General features: G+C 34.2%; 1 protein-coding gene across 7 annotated transcripts in view; it reads right to left on the bottom strand.

Annotated features, from left to right (window-relative positions):
* PDS5B (PDS5 cohesin associated factor B) overlaps positions 1–20,847 on the bottom strand; it is a 190,580-nt gene that overhangs the window by 101,411 nt on the left and 68,322 nt on the right. For all 7 annotated transcript variants that reach the window (XM_042997690.1, XM_042997753.1, XM_042997806.1 and 4 more), the window contains exons 3-8: positions 18,985–19,188; positions 16,245–16,331; positions 16,043–16,140; positions 14,632–14,758; positions 8,585–8,665; positions 1,498–1,638 (exon numbers count right to left, since the gene is read on the bottom strand). In XM_042997690.1, coding sequence (XP_042853624.1) covers positions 1,498–1,638; positions 8,585–8,665; positions 14,632–14,758; positions 16,043–16,140; positions 16,245–16,331; positions 18,985–19,188 — 738 coding nt within the window. The remainder of the gene's footprint in view (positions 1–1,497; positions 1,639–8,584; positions 8,666–14,631; positions 14,759–16,042; positions 16,141–16,244; positions 16,332–18,984; positions 19,189–20,847) is intronic.

The following is a 20,847-nucleotide window of genomic DNA, read 5'->3' as shown; positions in this document are numbered from 1 at the left end:
CTATTTGTTTGATACTCAAGGTGCTACAGATGTTACTGTATACTTTTTTTTTTCTTTTAATTTCAAAACAATGCCTAAGCCTAGCATTAGAAGCTCCCACAATAATGACCTAACTCATCTCTATTATTTCTCTCACTATTCCTCTAAATAAGTACTTTTCAACCCTGGGGCACATTAAAATGACCTCTAAAGCTCTAAAACAAAACAAAACAAAACAAAACTAAACAAAACAAAACTGCCTGGATTTTATTGCCAAAAATTCTGATCAACTGGTCTGATTTAATCCCTGGACATCTGTTTATTAAGGCTCCACAGGGTGAAGATTCTAATGTGCAGCCAGGGATGATTTAAATTTACTTGATGTTACTATCCAACTATAATCCTCTGTGTTCCACAAATTGACCCAGCATCTTCCTACCTCTGTATGCTTCTGCAGTTGTTTCCTTTGTTTCAATTGTATGTTGTCTGTATCTTTTAGGACACCTATAATATCTGGCCTCTTATTAAATCTGAACTTTTTTTCTCTTCTAGATGTTGAATTTGCTGAAAGCAGGGACTATAAGCCTTTACTTATATTTCTTATAGTATTAAATATTTTTATTAAAGAAAATCATATCAACCAAAAATTAAAAGTATGACTGCATTCTGCCTCGTCAAAATTGCTAACTACATGAGGAAAAAAACAGAGCAGGGAGGCCAGTGAATCAAGTGGCTCACTTGAGAAATATACCAAAAATATACCCTAGAATAAACCAAGAATGATCATTTGCTGGTTTTGTGGGATACTCACACTACCAATATGAACTGTTTATTTTTTTTTTGTTTTGAAAGAGACAAAAATCTTTAGAAACAAGAACTGTAATACAGAAATCATTTAAGAACTTTTCTGGGTGGTACATCAGGTTTCATCAAAGATTATTCATTATAACCAGCTTTATTTAATCTTCCTGTAATAATTTGAAAGAGAAAAGACTATTCCTCAAATCTACAAATGGAACTCAATTTGATGGGATAATTTAATGTCAAGTTGATAGCAATATGCCACCAACAGATCCCAGAGAACTATGAGAAAAGTAATGGAGCTTTCAACATAAGCATAACAGAATATGCACAAAAGGAAAATATTTCACAACATGTGAATAACAGACCCTAAACTATTTTTATTGCCTTATCAAGGGATCTTGGGAACCACTATAAACTGTGCCTGAAAACAAGCTTGATGTATAGCTATGATCTGAAAAGTCAGTCACAATCTAGAATTCATTTGGAAAATATCTGAAGAAAAATACTACCCTAAGTCATTAAGTAACTGCTATCTGCTAGGCATCACCCTGGGCACTGGAGATAAACAGGTAAGGTACAAACATGTAATTAATAACAGTAATATACCACAACATCTGTAATATCCAGCTAAAAACCATCCTAAGAATTAAAGAGCCACAAATAATGCTCTTTGCTAATGTGGCTGACAGACCATATCCCTTTTAGAATAGTTACCTTTAATTTAAATTCAAGCTGGGGTAAAACTGAGAGCAGCAAATGACTATCAATATTATAGAGCTCCAAAATTAAGTCAAAGACATGCTCTGACAAATCGCTGATAGATGTTTTCCCAAGCATCAGAACCTGATTAAAAAACTTTTGAGAAAGAAAATTTATCATTAATTGAAATGGCATAGACAAAATGAATTTTCTAAAATCTTCATTATTATTCAATTAAATTTATTATTATTTTATACAAAATCAAACTAGGTTTATCAAAACATTTTCTAACAGTAGGTAGGAAACTACAGGCTAGTTCACCTTGTACATGAAATTCACCTTGTACACAACAAAAGATAACTTGTACTAATTTATCAATTAGCTTATCAATCAACACTCTACCTACCATATGTACTTTATTTTTCATTATGGTACTTACTATATTTTAAGTTGTAATACAGTTATATTTGTGTACATGTCTTAATTTCCCTACTAGGTAAATTTCTTAAAGTCAAGAGATCACATCACCTTGGCATGTATGGAAGAACACTGAAGAAAAAGCCTTGTATCTTCACAGAAGGAGCCAATTCCATTTTTAAAACATACAATTTTATATTTATAATGCAAAACAACCTTTTTGTTTACTTTTGAGAGAAAGACAGAGCGCAAGCGGAACAAGGGCAGACAGAGAGGGAGACACAGAATCTGAACTAGGCCCCAGGCTCTGAGCTGTCAGCACACAGCCCGACGTGAGGCTTGAATCCACATACTGTGAGATCATGACCTGAGCCAAAGTTGGGCGCTTAACCACCCAGGTGCCCCCAAACAACCTCTTTTTTCCTTTGTATTTTATTTATTTTTTAATTTACATCCAAGTTAGTTAGCATATAGTGCAACAATGATTTCAGGAGTAGATTCCAGGGATTCATCCCCTACATATAACACCCAGTGCTCATCCCAACAAGTGTCTTCCTTAATGCTCCTTACCCATTTAGCCCATCCCCCTCAAAACCCCTCCAGCAACTCTATGTTCTATTTAAGAGTCTCTTATGTTTTGTCCCCCTCCCTGTTCTTATTTTTGCTTCCCTTCCCCAATGTTCATTTGTTTTGTATCTTAAAGTCTTCATATAAGTAAACTCATATGGTATTTGTCTTTCTCTAATTTTGCTTAGCATAATACCCTCTAGTTCCAACTATGTAGTTGCAAATGGCAAGAGTTCATTTTTTTTTATTGCTGAGTAATACTCCATTGTATGTATGTATGTGTATATATCACATCTTCTTTATCCATTCATCTATCAATGGACATTTGGGCTCTTTCCATACTTTGGCTATTGTCAACAGCACTGCTACAAACACTGGGGTACACTACCCCTTTGAAATAGCACACCTGTATCCCTTCGATAAATACCTAGTAGTGCAATTGCTAGGTTGTAGGGTAGTTCTATTTTTAATTTTTTGAGGAACCTCCATACTGTTTCCAGAGTGGCTGCATCAGTTTGCATTCCTACCAGCAGTGGAAAAGAGATCCTCTTTCTCCACATCCTCACCAGTATCTGTTGTTGCTGGAGTTGTTAATTTTAGTCATTCTGACAGGTGTGAGGTGGTATCTCATCGTGGTTTTAATTTGTATTCCCCTGATGATGAGTGATGTTGAGCATTTTTTCATGTGTCAGTCCGTCATGTGGATTGGATGTCTTCTTGAAGAAGTGTCTATTTGTGTCTTTTGCCCATTTCTTCACTGGATTGTTTTTGGGGTGTTGTAAGTTCTTTATAGATTTTGGATACTAATCCTTCATCTGTTGTGTCATTTGCAAATATCTTCTCCCATTCCATCGATCACCTTTTGGTTTTTCTGATTATTTCCTTCACTGTACAGAAGCTTTTTATTTTGATGAGGTCCTAAGAGTTCATTTTTGCGTTTGTTTCCCTTGCCTCCAAAGACGTGTTGAGTAAGAAGTTGCTGCGGCCAAGATCAAAGAGGTTTTTGCCTGCTTTCTCCTCGAGGATTTTGATGGCTTCCTGTCTTACATTTAGGTCTTTCATCCACTTTGAGTTTATTTTTGGGTATGGTGTAAGAAAGAAGTCCAGGTTCATTCTTCTGCATGCCGCTGTCCAGTTTTCCCAGCACCACTTGCTGAAGAGACTTTTTTCCATTGGATGTTCTTTCCTGCTTTGTCAAAGATTAGTTGGCCTTACGTTTGTGGGTCCATTTCTGGGTTCCCTATTCTGTTCCACTGATTGCTTTTGTGCCAGTACCATACTGTCTTGATGATTACAGCTTTGTAATACATCTTGAAGTCTGGGATTGTGATGCCTCCTGCTTTGGTTTTCTTTTTCAGGATTGTTTTGGCTATCCAGGGTCTTTTCTGGTTCCATACAAATTTTAGGATTGTTTGTTCTAGCTTTGTGAAGAATGCTGGTGTTATTTTGATAGGGATTGCATTGAATATGTAGATTACTTTGGGTAGTATCGACATTTTTACAATATTTGTTCTTCTAATCCAGGAGCATGGAATATTTTTCCACTTTTTTTGTGTCTTCAATTTCTTTCATAAGCTTTCTATAGTTTTCAGTGTATAGATTTTTCACCTCTTTGGTTAGGTTTATTTCTAGGTATTTCATGGTTTTTGGTGTAACCGTAAATGGGATCGATTCCTTGATTTCTCTTTCTGTTGTTTCATTATTGGTGTATAGGAATGCAACCAATTTCTGTGCATTGATTTTATATTCTGCAACTCTGCTGAATGCATGGATCAGTTCCAGCAGCTTTTTGGTGGAATCTTTTGGGTTTTCCATATAGAGTATCATGTCACCTGCGAACAGTGAAAGTTTGACTTCGCCTTGCCAATCTGAATGCCTCTTATTCCTTTGTGTCATCTGACTGCTGAGGCTAAGACTTCCAACACTACCTTGAATAACAGTGGCAAGAGCAGACATCCCAGTCCTGTTCCCGACCTTGGGGGAAAGCTCTCAGCAAAACCACCTCTTTCTATTCTTTTTTGTCTTCTTTTATATTCTGATGAAATGTGTGTGCATATGTACAAGGTTTACAGCACTACTGAAAATCCAATTAAAAGTACACAACACATACACACCGAAAATCCAAATTTGAACAACTTTATTTCTATAAGGAACCAGCTATAAGTGGTTTCCACATTCAGATCATTTACCATATTACTACCAAAACTGGTAAAGATACATAGCATAATGGTCCAGTTCCTTTCTATTTAAAGTCTTCCAAATTTGTAAGAAATTAAGCCAGAGAATATACCACACATTCTCAACAGGATATTCTGTCTCCTTGAAGAAGTAGTTTAAGGATTTTTTATAACACATAAGCCCTGATCTCTTCTCTCAGTTACAGTCAACACAACCTGGCTTAAATAGGTTTTCTATATGGATAGTACAAAGTTCAAGACTTCACATTTCTACGTCTTTTCTGTTTACTTTAAGTCAGGTATTGAGAGAGAGCGAGACAGCAGGCATGTGCATGAGCTGGGGAGGAACAATGGCGGGGGGGTATTATCCCAAGCAGGCTCTACACCCAGTGCAGAGCCCAACATGGGGACCCAACTCATGATGGTCAGATCATGACCTGAGCCAAAATCAAGATTCGAACACTTAACCAACTGAGTCACCCAGGTGTCCCTAACTCAGGTTCATCTTTTTTTTTTTTTTTTAAGTTTATTTAACTACTTTGAGAGAGTGGAAGAGAGAGAGAGCACGTAAGCAGGGGGAGGGTCAGAGAGAGAGGAGAGAAAGAGAATCCCAAGCAGGCTCCATACTGTTCAGGTTATTCTTAAATGAAGTTTGTTATGTCTGTGAGCCTGTACAAACTAAGTATCCATGATGTGTGTGTGTGTGGGGGGGGGGGGAGAACAAATTCTATTTTACCATTCTTTCTTTACTCGTTTTTAAAGTAACTTGTTTGTTGTCCTGGTTTATCAATATTGTGGGAAAAGAATTTCATGACCTCTGAGGTTAAATTCTCATTCAGGCTGAAAATAAAATGGCTTTGTTTTCATTCACAAATTTTCTCCTGTTTAAAAACAGTAAATCTAACCTTTCCTTAACAAAAACACAATAATCCTTTCCAATCTGGCCACCTTGTCACATGATCTAATTGTCTTCTTCATCAGTCTGGAGAAAACTCACTTGAAAATTAAAAAAAAACAAAAAATCACTCCCTGGGTTAACTTCTTATAAATTTCATCAATAACAATTATTTAACATTTATAATCTCCATAAAGGCAAGGGCCAAGTCAGTCTTCTCTACTGTATAGGAAGAGCTTGCCATAGTGCCTGACAGAGTAGGTACCCAGTACACATTTAGCAAATGAATAATATGCAGCAGGTAGTATAATATAAGTAAAACAATCCATGTTCTCCCTAAGGACTTATAGTGGAAGAGGCAGATAGAGGTTTGATTAAAGTATTTCCTTCCAAAATACATTAGTCTTTTATTTATAAACAGGTAACTGATTTTCCCACTACAAATTTATTTTGTAACAACTGCCTCCTAATGAAAGGAGTATGGGTAAGTTACAGGTCAGCAAGAAATTCTACCTTAAGTTTAATGGTCAATTTTACTTACGAAAGTGCTTTCACATTAAACAACACATTCTCTACAATCACTCCAAGCATTTTATTAACCCCATCTTACAGATGCAAATACTAAGGCTAGCAAGATTAAGCAACTTGAAACTTGTAATTAAAACGTTCTAATGAAAACTAAAATTACCAAGAAGTGATCCATGCAGAAAATTTTTTGATTTGTTACTGTACAGTGTACCCTGTACTTTTTGTTTTTGATACTGTTTTACCTTTTTAAAAATTACTTAATACTTTTTAGTTTGTTTTGAGTTGTCAAGTGACAAATTTTATATTTAAAAAATAATCTACACCACCACAGTCATTCAAGTTCTATATATCTAAGAATCACTAATTATTAAGAACTTGAATGTGTCTATAGGATATCCATGATAGTGAAAACAACATAAGCAAAAAAGAGATAGAAATGGGGCTATTATTACCTCAGTATCCTACCTCTCTTTTTGCTTGCTAATTCTCCACTAGAAAGATAAATGAATAATGGCTACTACATGTACAAGTCCAAAAAGGCTGAGAATTATTTTAATAGTGTAATTCATTTCATCCTACTACAAAACAATTAAGTTCACTAGAAAGTAATTTTAAATGTTAACTGTATAGGTTTGAGGTAGAAAAATAAGATGTGTAAGATTAAACGAGGGAAAAAAAGCAATTCTCAATGACTTCTTAGCTAACCCTCAAATAAAGCAAAGAACAAGAAAATGAGATAAAACAATGAACAAAGTATTGGGAATAAACATATAATTGAAAGTCTGCTCAGACCATTCTACTAATCTTGTGCCTCTCCTCCCCCAGCTTCTGATAAAGATACAAGAGGGCAGTTCTACTTCTGCAGGCAAGAACTACTAAGAACAAAAAATTAATATAAGGTATTAGTGATAAGGAAATGTTTTTACCTTGATTTACCTGAGATTGCTAAAAGTATTTCTCTGGTCCTTTTTCTTTTAGCTCTAATTATAAATATTTTCAAACACATACATATGTTGAGACAATAGTATAATGAACCAGAAAAAAGGCACCAAAAAAATATGTGTTCCCCTAGGAAACATCTGGGTTGGCAGTATCAGTTTAAATAAATGACCACCAGGAGGAGCTCACCTAGTATATCTAAAGGGCCACGGAGATAGTCATTCAGATACACTCGAATCAAAGGAAAGGGAAGGCTAATTAATCACAGAATGCATAAGTCTGGGTCTAAACACTTCAAATGCCACTAGGTCAATAATGAAAAAACAAAACAAAACAAAACAAAACAAAACAAAACAAAACAAAACAAAACTCAACCCACTCAATCCAACCAATTTACTCCAGCCAACACCCAAGATTCATAAAGCCTGCAGATATCATTATTTAAAGTCTCTGCCAATTTCGAGCTATTAAGATAGATTACACAATTTGATTGTCCAAGCTGTGAAAATTCACCCTCCAAAACAATTTCCTTACAAATCAAATACATTTTTCCAAATCATCATGTGCTTAGAATTATTTAAGGCTATAAGTAAGTCAGAAACAAAAACTGAGATTTACCAAGATACTATTTTATAAAGTTTGTTACTAGTCAAAGCACATTTTTTCATCATGTATTTTATATATAGACTTCAATTTTTGTATACTATAGGAAATATGCCCCTTCAATAAACTTCAGGAAAATTAAATACATAAGTGATTATAAATGACTTTCTCACTCTTTTCAAGAAGACTGATTTATAACATTTACATATTTGGAGGTAAGCGAAAGTGGAAAGTAGAGAGAACTGCTACATAAATTCCAGAGGCCAACACTAACACTGTGTTCTACATTTGTTCCAGGAGGCACCATTCACACAGAATGTATCTAGAGTGGTGCAACTCAAGAGTACTAAGGAGAGAAAAATAAAACTTACAATAACCTATTAGCTAAAACACATTTCTTCTGAAAACAGCTACAAGACGGTCAAGCAGATTTGGGATGATACTGAAAGGGCTCATTTCATCTCAATTCCTCCTCTTTTTCAAAAAAGGTAGTTGTATTTTAAATCTACCCCAGAATAGCAAGATAGGCAACTGTACCAAATCGCTGCCATTAATATGTGCCTTCAACTTTAAGGTCTTGGTATTAGTTCATATCTACTTCTTGTACAATCAATTTAATCTTCAAAAAGCTCTAACTTCCCTGAATAATGAGAAGTTCTATATATTTTATCTAACATTTAGCTCTGCTTGTAATATTAGAAATAAAAAGTGTATCTTGCTAACCAAAATTAAAGATGTTCTAGTTCTAGGCAACTTGAAAGAAGTAAATGAATGAACAAACAAGAGGGGAGCTAACCACCCATAAAATATTAAGCAAGAATAATTTTAAATAAGAAGGAGAAAGAAAATATATTATTTAATAATTAAAACAACATGAAATTTAAAATTATGTAATATTACCTGCCAAAATTTTGCCTCTAGCTATCTTTAAAATTTTGGCTAATCCATCTGACAACCAATTACAAGAAAAACTTACATTGGTAATATACGGTTCAATAGCTTGAGCTGTCCTCTTCAGTAAAGCCTTTGCCAAATCATAGGCTTGTTTGTTTAAATTCTGAAAAACATTAAAAAAACCCCTATATTATATATTATATTATATTATATTATATTATATTATATTATATTATATTATATTATATATATTATATATCTCTAATTATGAAAAACAAAATATTACCTGTATTCAAAAAGCTGCTCCTGAGTACATAAATGAGAAGACTATCTAAAACTCAATTCGAATAAAAGAGAAGGCAAAGACATTTTTCTTCTTTTAAGACTGACTAGTCTACTAGATCATAAGATCCCTTCCAAGAAAGGAAAATTACATTCTCTTCCTATTTCATTCACAGCATGAAGTAAACCACACAGAAACGGTCAACAAATTTTTATTAGATAGGAGAGGAGATAGTCATTCTACATCTAGTCCCGAAGTCAAATCAGTTCAGCTGAGTACAAACACAGGCTGTTTTACCTCAGGTCCAGAAGAACACGTCATAAGAAAATGAGCTGGGTTCTAATGTGAACAGGAATAGGGGGCCCATAGGTGGGGAAAGACAAAAGAGTTTGGGGCACCTATGGGACAGCAAACTTACTCAAGGACATCTCAGACCACAGGTAAGGCCAAGGATACAGCAAACAAAACAAACAGTAAAATATGAAAAGAAAAAAGGCAGAAGAAAAAAACATCTTAAGAAAACATGTTTCTAAGAGATTCTGGCAATGACAGAAACAATCAAGACCAAAGATCTGAAAGAAAATTGCTAGTCCAGTTTAAACATCTTACAGAAAACAGGTACGCTGTAGATATCCTAAAACTCACATTCAGCATATTTTTAGATTTACATCTATTGATGCTTCTACTGAATTACTTCTTTCATTTCTAAATGCCATTAGGTATTTTACTACATAATACACTACAGCTTACTCATTCTCCTATTCATAGACTTTAAACTGTATGTCTTGTACATGCTTCTTTGTGCATATTAGACATTTTCTGTAAATTCTAGCTCTGCCATTTTTTAAATGGGCTGTTTTATCCTTATTTATTTGTAGAGTTTCTCTAAAATTCTACACACTAAAACTTTGTCAACTGTATGTATAACATATCTTAGTCTATATTGTCTTTTCACAATGTTTATAGTACCTTAGAGCATAGGGAAGTTTTTAAACTTAATGTAACCAAATCTATCAATACTTTCCTATTTGGCTTGTGCTCGCTGTATCTTTCTTAAAAAAATTTCTTCTACAATGAGGTTAAGATGTTGCTTTATATTTTCAAATAAAAATTTAAAGATCTGTTTTTCAGATTTGTATCTTTATTCTACCTCTTACTTTTATGTATGGTATTAAATAATTATTTCCCATATGGATTTTCAATTGTCCTAAAACCAATCATTAAATAAACAGTACATATTCCCTTCAATGACCTATAATACCCACACTTTGAAGTTTCTACGTAACTGTGCATCTATTTGTAAACTCTCCATTACTTCCATATGTCCCGTTGCCTACTACTGCCTGATTATAGTCAAAGGGATATGGAAATAGTGTCTTAATACTAGGTGGTAGAGTAAGTCCCCACTATTCTATTCTTCAAAATTAGTTATTATGGGCCATTTACTCTTCAATGTGAATTTTAGAATCAGTTAGTCAAATTACCCACACACACACACACAACACACATTCAAACTTTCTGTATAGTATCATACATATTCTTACCACTTTTAAAATTTATTTTTTATATTTTAGTTAACATGAAGTGCAATATTGGTTTCAGAAGTAGAATTCAATGATTCATCACTTACATACAACACCCAGTGCTCATGACAAGTGACCTACTTAATACAGACACCTAGGCCATCTCCCACTCACCTCCCTCCATCAACCCTTAGTTTGTTCTCTATCATTGAGTCTTTTGTGGGTCATATCCTTATCACTTTGCTAAAAGGTTTTGATCATAAATTACACTAAATTTTATCAAATTGTCTTTTTCTACATCTACTGATACTTTTTTCTTTGATCTGTTAATTTACACAAATATCTTAGTCTCTAAGATTCTCTAATGTTTATCCATTCTTATATTCCTAAAATAAAGCCAATTTGCTCATTATAAATAGTTTACACCGTTCCAAATGTTATTATTTTATATTGAATTTATGTGATATGATTAAAACTTTAGACTAAATTAGCCTATGACACTTCTAACTTGCTTGGCTTTGTCTAGTTTCTCTATGAAGATTATATTCCACTCATAAAGTGAACTGTGGAGCATTTCTTCCTTTTCTATAATCTAGAAAGGTGTACTTGACATTTGAATTGTATGCTACTTAAATGATTAGGAGTTATGTCCTGATGTTCAGTTTAAGTTCTTTTGTGGTTGGTTTGTGTTCTGCTGCTGTTACTTTTATTATTGCTGCCACTGTTGTTTGGGAGGAAGGGATTTTGTTCATTTTATGGATACAATTTTTAAAACGAATTCTATTTCTTTTACTGGTTAAAGGTTATTTAAAATTTTCTCTGGCAAGTTATATTTTCTAGGAAATTCTTTTACCTAATTTCAAATATATTACCATAAAATATTGTTCATAGAACTGTCTTTTTAGCTTTTTAATGTCTGTTGTTCCCCATTTCATTCCAAAACCATATATTGATACCATCTCTTTTTTTCTGATTCAACTTACCATGGATTTGCCTATTTAATACATTTTTCAAACTGCCAGCTTTGAGTTTGTGTGAAATGTACTGTATTTTCTATGCCTTTAATTTCTGTACTTGTTTTCTTCCTTGTATACAGTGTATAATCTGATTATTTTTATAAACTTCCTGAATTGGACACTTGGCTAATAAAATTAGATTTAAAAAACATTCAGGGTGCCTGGGTGGCTCAGCTGGTTGAGCATCCAACTTCAGCTCAGGTCATGATCTCACAGTTTGAGGGTTCAGGCCCTGCGTCAGGCTCCGTGCTGACAGCTCAGAGCCTAGAGGCTGCTTCAGACTCTGTGTCTCCCTCTCTCTCTCTCTGCCCATTCTCTGCTAGTGTTCTGTCTCTGTCTCTCTCTCTCAAAGATAAATAAACATTTAAAAAATTAAAAAAAAAAAAATTTAAGCTGTGTCCTACAAGTTTTAATATGTATCATTTTAATAATCATTTCTAAATATTTCAGAATTGCCATTATGATTTATTTTTTTGTTTCTGTTTTGTTTTTAATTTTTTTGTTTTCTTTCTTGCCCCCCCCCCCCAACCCCCGCCAAAACCCTTGTCTTGAGGGCTGACTTTCAACAGATCACAGCGAGGGAGCAGCTCTGCTATGTACAAAACCCCAACCATTATGATTTATTCTTTTGACATGTTAATCATGGTTGCTATAAACTTGTTTGTTTCAAATCTTCAAAATTCCCACAAACTTTATAATCATTGGGAAAACTGTTAAGATAAGCCACCAAGTGGTGAGTTTGTTTCTTTCTCTTTGTAATTCTTTCAGTTTATACTCTATATATTTGAGCCTACATACATGCAACTTTGAATATCTTCCTGAGAACTAAATGTTTTATCATTGTACAAATCCCTTCTTTACCCAGTAATGACTATTACATCTGATATTAGTACAACTTGTTTCAGTTTTCTTTCAGTTAATATATGCCTGGCAAGTCTTTTTTCCATCCTTTTATAAGCTTTTGACTTTTTTGTGACAGTACTTTTGTTCTTATCTCTTTGACCAACTGTATTATTATTATTATTATTATTATTATTATTATTATTACTATTTTGTGAGAGACATGCACAAGAGATAAGGGAGGAAGGGCAGAGAGGAGAATCCAACACAGGACTCCATCTCAGGACCATGACATCATGACCTGAGTTGAAATCAAGAGTCAGACACTTAACTGACTAAGCCACCTAGATGCACAACACCCCCCAACCCCCCTGCACTGGATTATTTTCAATCCAGTATGACAGTCTAAGTAGCAAATTTAGACCATTTACATTTATTGTAATTCTTTCTTTTACTCTAATCCTGAAAATTTTAATATGAATACTTCAAGTTTGATGTTAATCAGTAGCTCTATACTCCCCACCACCACCAGGATTAGATCACTCACTGACTCTCCATTAAGCCATTTAATCTCATCTGTTATTATGTTATTCGTATCCAGTAATTCAGGACTATTTTGTTAACATCCCTGTAATCATTATCATTGCTACTATTTTTTTTTAATGTATTAGTTCTTATTTGGAGCATTTCTTTGTACATCATTATTTCTTGTTCCTTCTTTTAATTCAACTTCCATCATTCTACAATACTCACATAGTTCATTCAGGAAGAATCTATTGACAAGTGAGTATTGAATATCTTAATTGCACTCAAATTGGATATGTGACTACACACACCTACACATACATGCACAGTTATTTTATCTTAGCACTTTGGAAATATAGTCCCATTATCTTCTGGCATCTATCCTTGTTACTGAGAAGTCAGCAATAGATTAATCTTTATTCCTTGGTAAGTGTCATGCCTTTTCCCTTTGGGTGCTTTATAGATTATTTGGCATTCTAGAATTTCTGTTGGCATTCTAGAATTTCTCCAGGATATTCCTGGACTGGGATTTATTTTTATTTATTCTGCTCATGACTTTTGCTACCTAACCCATAAATCCATGCTTTCCAACAGCTCTGGAGAATTTTAAGCAAATTTCTATTTAAACATTTCTTCTCTACTCTCTACTTTGTGTTCTGAAATCACTATCAACTATATTGGTCCTTTTCATTCTGTTTTTCATGTCTCAGTATTTTTCATGTCTTCTTTATCTCACTTTACCTGTGTAATTCCTTGATCTATCTCCTAGTTCTCAAAATCTTTTATAACCCAATAAAGATCTTAATTTCAATGACCATTTCTCATTTCTACTTTTTTCCTAAACTTCTTTCATATATCTAGCTATTATGTTTTTAACTCTTATTTTCATGCCTTTGATCCCTTGAAGCATATATTATCTTTAAATCTTTTAAGGTATTTATTATTTTTATCTAACAAATGTATTATCTGAATGTTTAGGTCTATTTGCAGTATTTAACTTTCAGCATTGATGGACTATTTTAAGAATCTGGAAATACTAGAGGCACCTGGGTGGCTCAGTCGGTTAAGCGTCTGCCTTCGGCTCAGGTCATAATCTCCCGGTTTGTGAGTTGGATTGTGAGTTGGAGCCCCATGTCAGGCTCTGTGATGAGAGCTCAGAGCCTAGAGCCTCCTTCAGATTCTGTGTCTCCCTCTTTTTCTGCCCCTCCTGCACTCATGCTGTCTCTCTCAATAATATAACAAATAAACGTTAAAAAAATTTTTTAAAAAGAATCCGGAAATATTAAATTATGCAGTCATCTTCATGGAAGCACTTTTTGTGTGAATGTCATATACTTGTGAAATTAGATTATACCGTGCCAGGAAGTTCTTCAGTTTGCACAGATCTTTATACTCGTGACTCCTGGCCCCTCTCTTTAACTCTCTCTTTTATCCCTTTCACAGAACCATTATTTCCAACTGTTTACTGGAGAGTTAGTCATTTTCAAAGAACAAGACACACAAACAAGTCTTGATTAATATCACCAAGGGAAGAAACACTGTCATGAACATATCCTTTGTCCAGAAATTAGTAGAGACTTCCCTTTTAATTTCACCCCCCACTCCATCTAACTACTGCTGTCTTAGAGCTATGGCTCTAACTGCTTTCATAAAGTTATGACACATAAAGTTATATGATAGCATCTAAGCAGTATTAACTCACTCCTTGAAACATATCCTACATCACACAGTTATTACAGATATTTTATCACATAAACTACATCTGCTTAATTAGTAACTAATAAGTGTACCATGTTTTACTAATATTTATTAATATTAACCAATAAAACAGATTCTCCAAAACTAAGGTTAAAGCAGGAAAAATTATATTTGGAACATAAGCACAAATTCTTGACCTTAATATTAACAGGCTTTAGACATACTGGTATATGTTGCTACTTACCTTATGTGCAGGTACCAGATTTACCAAAACTGTATCCAAAAGCTCCTGAGATACTGTATCACCTTCACAAATAATAGAACTCATGAGGTCTACCATATGCATATGAACTTTCTGATTGTGGCCATTGCTGAAATTCAAAATAGATATTTTATTTAAAGCATACAGGATTCAGGGGTGCCTGGGTGGGTCAGTTAAGTGTCGGACTTCTGGTTTAGACTCAGGTCATGATCTCACTGTTCAAGAGTTCAATCCCCACATGGGGTCCACAGTGACAGTGCCAATAGTGGAGAGCCTGCTTGGGATTTTCGCCCTCCCCCTCCCCTCTTTCTCCCTCTCCCTCCCCCTCCCTCTCTCCCCCTCCCCCTCCCTCTTTCTCCCTCCGCCACTGCCCCTTCCCACCTGTCCCTTGTTCACGCACATGTGCACATAAACATTTTCCTAACACTAGTACAACATGAAGTATTAGGATATATACAACTTCACAAAGGACCACGCCTTCTCTCAAAAATAATAAAAATAAAGTGTACAGAATTTAATCATAACATGGTACTGAAGAACACTACTTTATAAAACATTATACTAAAATATCAAATCAAATTCCATATATTCACTTAAAGCTTCCCTGTATCCCAAATCTTATAGGAGCATCCAAAATATATTTTAAACTGTATTTCCTAGATTACTTTTCCCTAATTTTAAACCAGTCTCACAATCAAAAGCAATTGAATCAAATATCAACTTTAGTTTTGCCTTAAATTCAGAAAATCAAACTGCTGCGAAGTTAATTCTAGTAGATAATTTTAAAGAATACACAAAAACTCAACTATTTACATGAATCAAGGAGCCAATAATATTTAAAGATAAAAAATATAATCCAAAAAATTTTTTTATTTTGGCTATATAGACTGCCTTATGCCACTCTTGTATTATACCTTACAAATTAAGTTCTATTCACTTTTAAAACATCTATAAAAATAATGTTAGTGAGGCTTTTTTTAAGTTTATTTATGTATTTTGAGAGAGAGAGAGAGAGCGAGCACAAGCAGGATAGAGGCAGAGGCAGAGGCAGAGGCAGAGGCAGAGGCAGAGGCAGAGGCAGAGGCAGAGGCAGAGGCAGAGGCAGAGGCAGAGGCAGAGGAGGAGAGAGAGAAAGAATCCCAAGCAGGCTGCACCCTGTCAGCTCAGAGCCTGACCAAGGGCTCGATCTTGATCTAACCGTGAGATCACGGACCTGAGCTGAAATCAAGAGTCAGTAGCTTAACAGACTGAGCCACGCAGGTGCCCCATGTTAATGAGTTCTAATGTTACTTAGAACCTTCCAAATACTCATCATAACAAACAGTTAATGCATAATCACCTATAGGTTTTAAATTCTATGTATTTAGTTATATGCCTAGTAAAATGAACTTACTTTATAACTGAAAATAATGTTCTGTATAACTGGGTAAAAATTTCATTGCTATCTTCCAACTCAAAGCATATGTTATACGACTTGACCCAAGCAATGTTCTAAAAATAAGAAATAAAAAAAGCGAAAGGTAAACACTTTAATTAGTAAAAATATACAAGCAAAAAACCCAATTTGAAATATCATCTCAAGATATATTGCTTACCTCAAGTAAGTAAAAATACCTATTAAATTGTGGGCTCTTTGTATCCTCTAGCCCCTTCAACTGCCTTGTTATAAACATAAATATATCCTTCAAAAAAAGAGACAAAGTATTGTTTAGATTATGAATGCTAAGCAAAAATATTCACTAAACTCCTAAAGCTAATTCAGCACTCATGTGTATCTACCATAATAAAGAACCAGGGGGAAAAACTGTATTTAGCTGGAACTTCTTAGAAAAATCTTACCATATGGAAACACTAAACATCTTATTGCCCTTCACAGGAAAACAGTAAATAATTTACCATGCTCTTGGATACAGAAAAACCTCCATCTTAAAGCAAGTTAAAAAACTAGACCCAAAAACTAGTAAACCAAAATTTATCCTATTATGAGTATAACAAAAGTGGCAGTGACTGAGAACTAATTAGGTTTGCTGGAACAGACTATATAGATAATTATACAGCAAAAACACAGTTTGGGAAACTTAAAATTCCAAAATAAATCACCAAGTGAAAATATACTAGATCACAGAAACTTAGAAATTTTAAAAAGACCTGTAGAAGTTAACTTATAAAGCTTTCCTACCTAATCATTGTAATTACTTGTTTTTCCCCACCATTTCTTGATCTATCCCCATCTCCTGGCTTTTGATTTTTTTACTATGTCTTCCTTTTGTACCTGGATAGAGATAGGTTCAATGTCACTTTAAGGCAATTTTTATGGAGATAAGCCTTTTAAGATCTTAGGAAAGGGTAAAATTAAAAAAGCTAATTCTGCAAAGGAAGCATGCTAATCAATCAATACTAAGAAAAAAAATATTTCTCTTCGAAATAAAATGATAAGAATATTTTTAAAGGAGAAGAAAGATACAGGTAACTGACTAGCTTTTCAAAAAAAAATACTATGAAAAGTACAACCTGCAAAATGGTTACTTTGATAGCAATACTGAACAAAATACATCCTCTGTGAATAAACCCTCCTAGTGTGATTAAGAGAAAACTAAGTGCCACATTGACTACCTGGAGATAGAAAGAAAACAATCATTTATAACCTCTACAACAATCACTGACCTATTACACATGAAGCCAGATGTATAAAAAGGGTTTTCTGATGACAACAATAAATTGACAGTGGAAATACGAGGATCAATGTGTCAGTTTTCTATTGCTGCTACCACAAAGAAAAATATAAACTTTATGTTAATCAATAGTGAAAACTACTCCATAAATATTTAGAGAACATCCTTGAAATGATTAAATTTTAAGTACTACCTCAACAAAAGAAAAAAAAGAGGCATTTAAAATAAGACCAAAAAATATGAACAGAAAATATAAGATACTTTAAATTTTTCAGCGATGGAATAATCCAAAACGATGCTAATTTAGTCTCAGCTCCTCAATATTCTTCCTATAAATTGTCCTGTTATAAATAGAACCGATGTGTAATATTCTTTTGGGAGGACTTTTCACTACCCAAAAGCTCTAGGATAGGTTACTGATGATGCAAACTGAGAAATTCACAAGAAGCAGAAGAAACCTGTGGCAGTACTCTTAAATTAGACCTTCCTCTTCATCAGAATGCCAACAACACACTAGTAAGGAAGAGCCCACATCCCATCTCCAAATTAGAGGTTTATAATTACAAAATAAAATATATACCTGGGTACACAAGTCCACAGATCAGCTCATGTTATCTACTTAAACCTCTGACCATTCTCAAATTTCACAATTCAATTCCACCTTTAAGTGACAAATACTGCCCCTATCCTGAGATTCTTTACCAAGTTAAAATATTAAACAACTACGACCAAAGCAGGTTGGGCATTCCATGCTAGAATTTTGGCAGACTTGATGAAATGAGCAAGTTCCTCACTCCAATTATCAAGAAGCAACTCCATGAAATTAGGGGCTGTGTGAGGACTCTTTTTCACCACTGTAAACCCAGTTCCTGACACATAATTAAAACATCAATACTTATTAAATGAAATAAACCTAAACTGCCCGTCATTTTATCCACACTGGGTATTAATAATCTTCTTATGGATTCATTCTCTAACCCACAGTTTCCACAATTATCTTTTATTATTACTGGTTTTTCTCATTTTCTAACCTGCTTTATTCAATTTCTTTTTGCACAGCTCTAGTTATTTCACACTTTCTAGCAGCTGGACTAATCATGCTAGTCTCCTTTTTTCTTTCCTCTTTTAAAGATTCTCCATTCATATGGCTTTACTTACGACTACTTTAAACAGGTACTAGGAGTCGTTTCTAACTTTTCATTAAAATTTTGTTCACTGTATTGTCTTCCAAACAATTCACATCACAATCACACCTTCCTTTAAATGAATGATTCATATGGTATACATTCAGGCTTATATTAAATACCATGTTTTAAATAATGAATATGGTCTTCAGTATGGATGTTCAAAAGGGAAAAGTATCCCCCTCCAAGTGTTGCTGAAACAGAGCTAATGATAACATACTATAATAAGTATAGAGTACACTGTACTAATCTACTTCTTACCCTAAGGATCAAAATTCTTTAATAAAAGTAAGTACTAAATGGGGTATGTGTGTGGGGGGGGGGGGGGTCTTTAAAAAGTAAAGTTGTTTAATAAAAGACTGCTGCAGGTAATGTCGAAAAATCCAAAGAAATTATCCAAATACCTTAACTCCCATTTTAGTTAGAAAGATAAATAGAAGCACCAGTTACTATTTTAAGTTCTTTAAGTCAGTACTTGCCTTTAGTTTATCAGGGGATGTGTAAGGAGCTTCAGGAGCATAAATCCTGAAAATATCGGCAAGGCAGCAGGCTACCAATAAGCGAACATCTTTATCAGGATGCTTGAGGAAAAAATCTGAAGCAAGATGTAAAGCTAGGTTTAAATAAAGCTCCTTTTCTTCTTCAGAGTCCTGGTCCATATCCATGAAAGTTTTCACAACCATCTGTACAAAAATAAAATAATGAAATAATGAAATCTTTCATGCAAAAATACAGTCATTTGAAATAACATCCAAATTAATTGCAAAGATTAACTTCCAAATAATTAATATAAAGTACTTTCATTTTTCCTCTCAGAGAGAACAGATCCTTCTAAAACTACAGAAAAATAACTTTTCTTTTAAAAGACTAAAATACTTTCCATTTACCCATCATTTACCCATTTACCTGCTTGCCAAATAAGTTTAAAACTAGCCTTATATTTAACAGAAGACCATTTGGGAAGAGAAATAAAAAAAAAAAAAATAGTTACAGAGAGGGAAGCAAACCATAAGAGAATCTTAAATAGAGAAAACAGGGTTGATGGGGATGGGAGGCGGGGGACGGGGAAAATGGGTGATGGGCATTAAGGAGGGCATTTGTTGGAATGAGCACTGGGTGTTGTATATAAGTGATGAAAAACAGGAACCTACTCCCAAAGCCAAGAGCACACTGTATATACTGTATGTTAGCTAACTTGACAATAAATTATATAGATATTTAAAAAAAACCCAAACAACTAGCCTTACATGGCATTTCTGGTCTTTTACAACTGGACTAAAAGGAGTATGTCCTTCTTAAAAACTGCGCCCCTTTTTTATAGATAATATACCTAATCCTTATATTATACTTCTTAGGAAAAGAAACAATTTATTTTTCCATCTGAGCCATAAACCATTCCAGATATACAGATTTATATCTTCAGCTAAAAAAGAATATATAAATATACTTAAGAAAGGATGATGAAGATGCATTCCTGAACACTAAAAAGCTACCATGAAGTGACTACCACAGCATCCAACAAAATATTTCTTGTGCCACTGTAAAAGAGAATATGACATGGATAGTTATTAGCAGAACTCACTGACATGTATGGAGTGAGCAGAAATAACCTATAGGAAATGGTTCCTTTTTCAAAAACATTTACATAAAGGAAGCAGGACAGAAATAAAAATGGTGAGAATTGGTACCATTTGAGTTCTGTAAAAAGCTTTCTCTAATTTCAGTACCAGTTGTCGCAATGAACCCTCCATCTGTACTATTCTTACTTCAAATGAGACTTTAAATCGCCTAACTTGACAGGAGCACACATTTAAATACAATTCTAATGGAAAGGTAACCACCTGGCATCCACTAGGTGGTGCTGCGAATACTAATCAACAAGTAGGGCTGCCACCAAGTATCAATAGCTATGAGTTGGTCCTTAAAAAACACAAGGATTTCTACTCTGCCAGAGAGCTAGACTTCTGAGTAATAAATCATCTAATGTGTTGCTAGGGAACAGTGTTCCTCAGAGGGCAGACCCTCAGTTCTATTATGCCAGACACCAGAAACAACAGTAGACTAATCCTGCTAGTGGGGCACTACAGTTAGCTTAAGGGCACGAGGTCCAGAGTTACTTCCTAACTTATTAATTTTATTGATGTAAGATGTATGCTTTGACAGCCTACGCATATTATGAAAAGAGGCAAAGAAAAAAAAGAGAGACCCACATGCAGGAGACCATTACTTTCTCTAGAATCTCTTCACCAAAAAGTAAGAGTTTCAGTATACTTTGAATAAAATGTTATAGGAAACCCTAGAAATTATATAATGACACCTTACCTGTTAACAAATTGTTGTAA

The sequence above is a fragment of the Panthera tigris genome, chromosome A1 (genome assembly GCF_018350195.1).
Source record: "Panthera tigris isolate Pti1 chromosome A1, P.tigris_Pti1_mat1.1, whole genome shotgun sequence".
NCBI classification, from domain to species: Eukaryota; Metazoa; Chordata; class Mammalia; order Carnivora; family Felidae; genus Panthera; species Panthera tigris.
The sequence above is the reverse complement of the archived record's forward strand: the minus strand, read 5'-3'. Positions and strand labels throughout refer to the sequence as shown.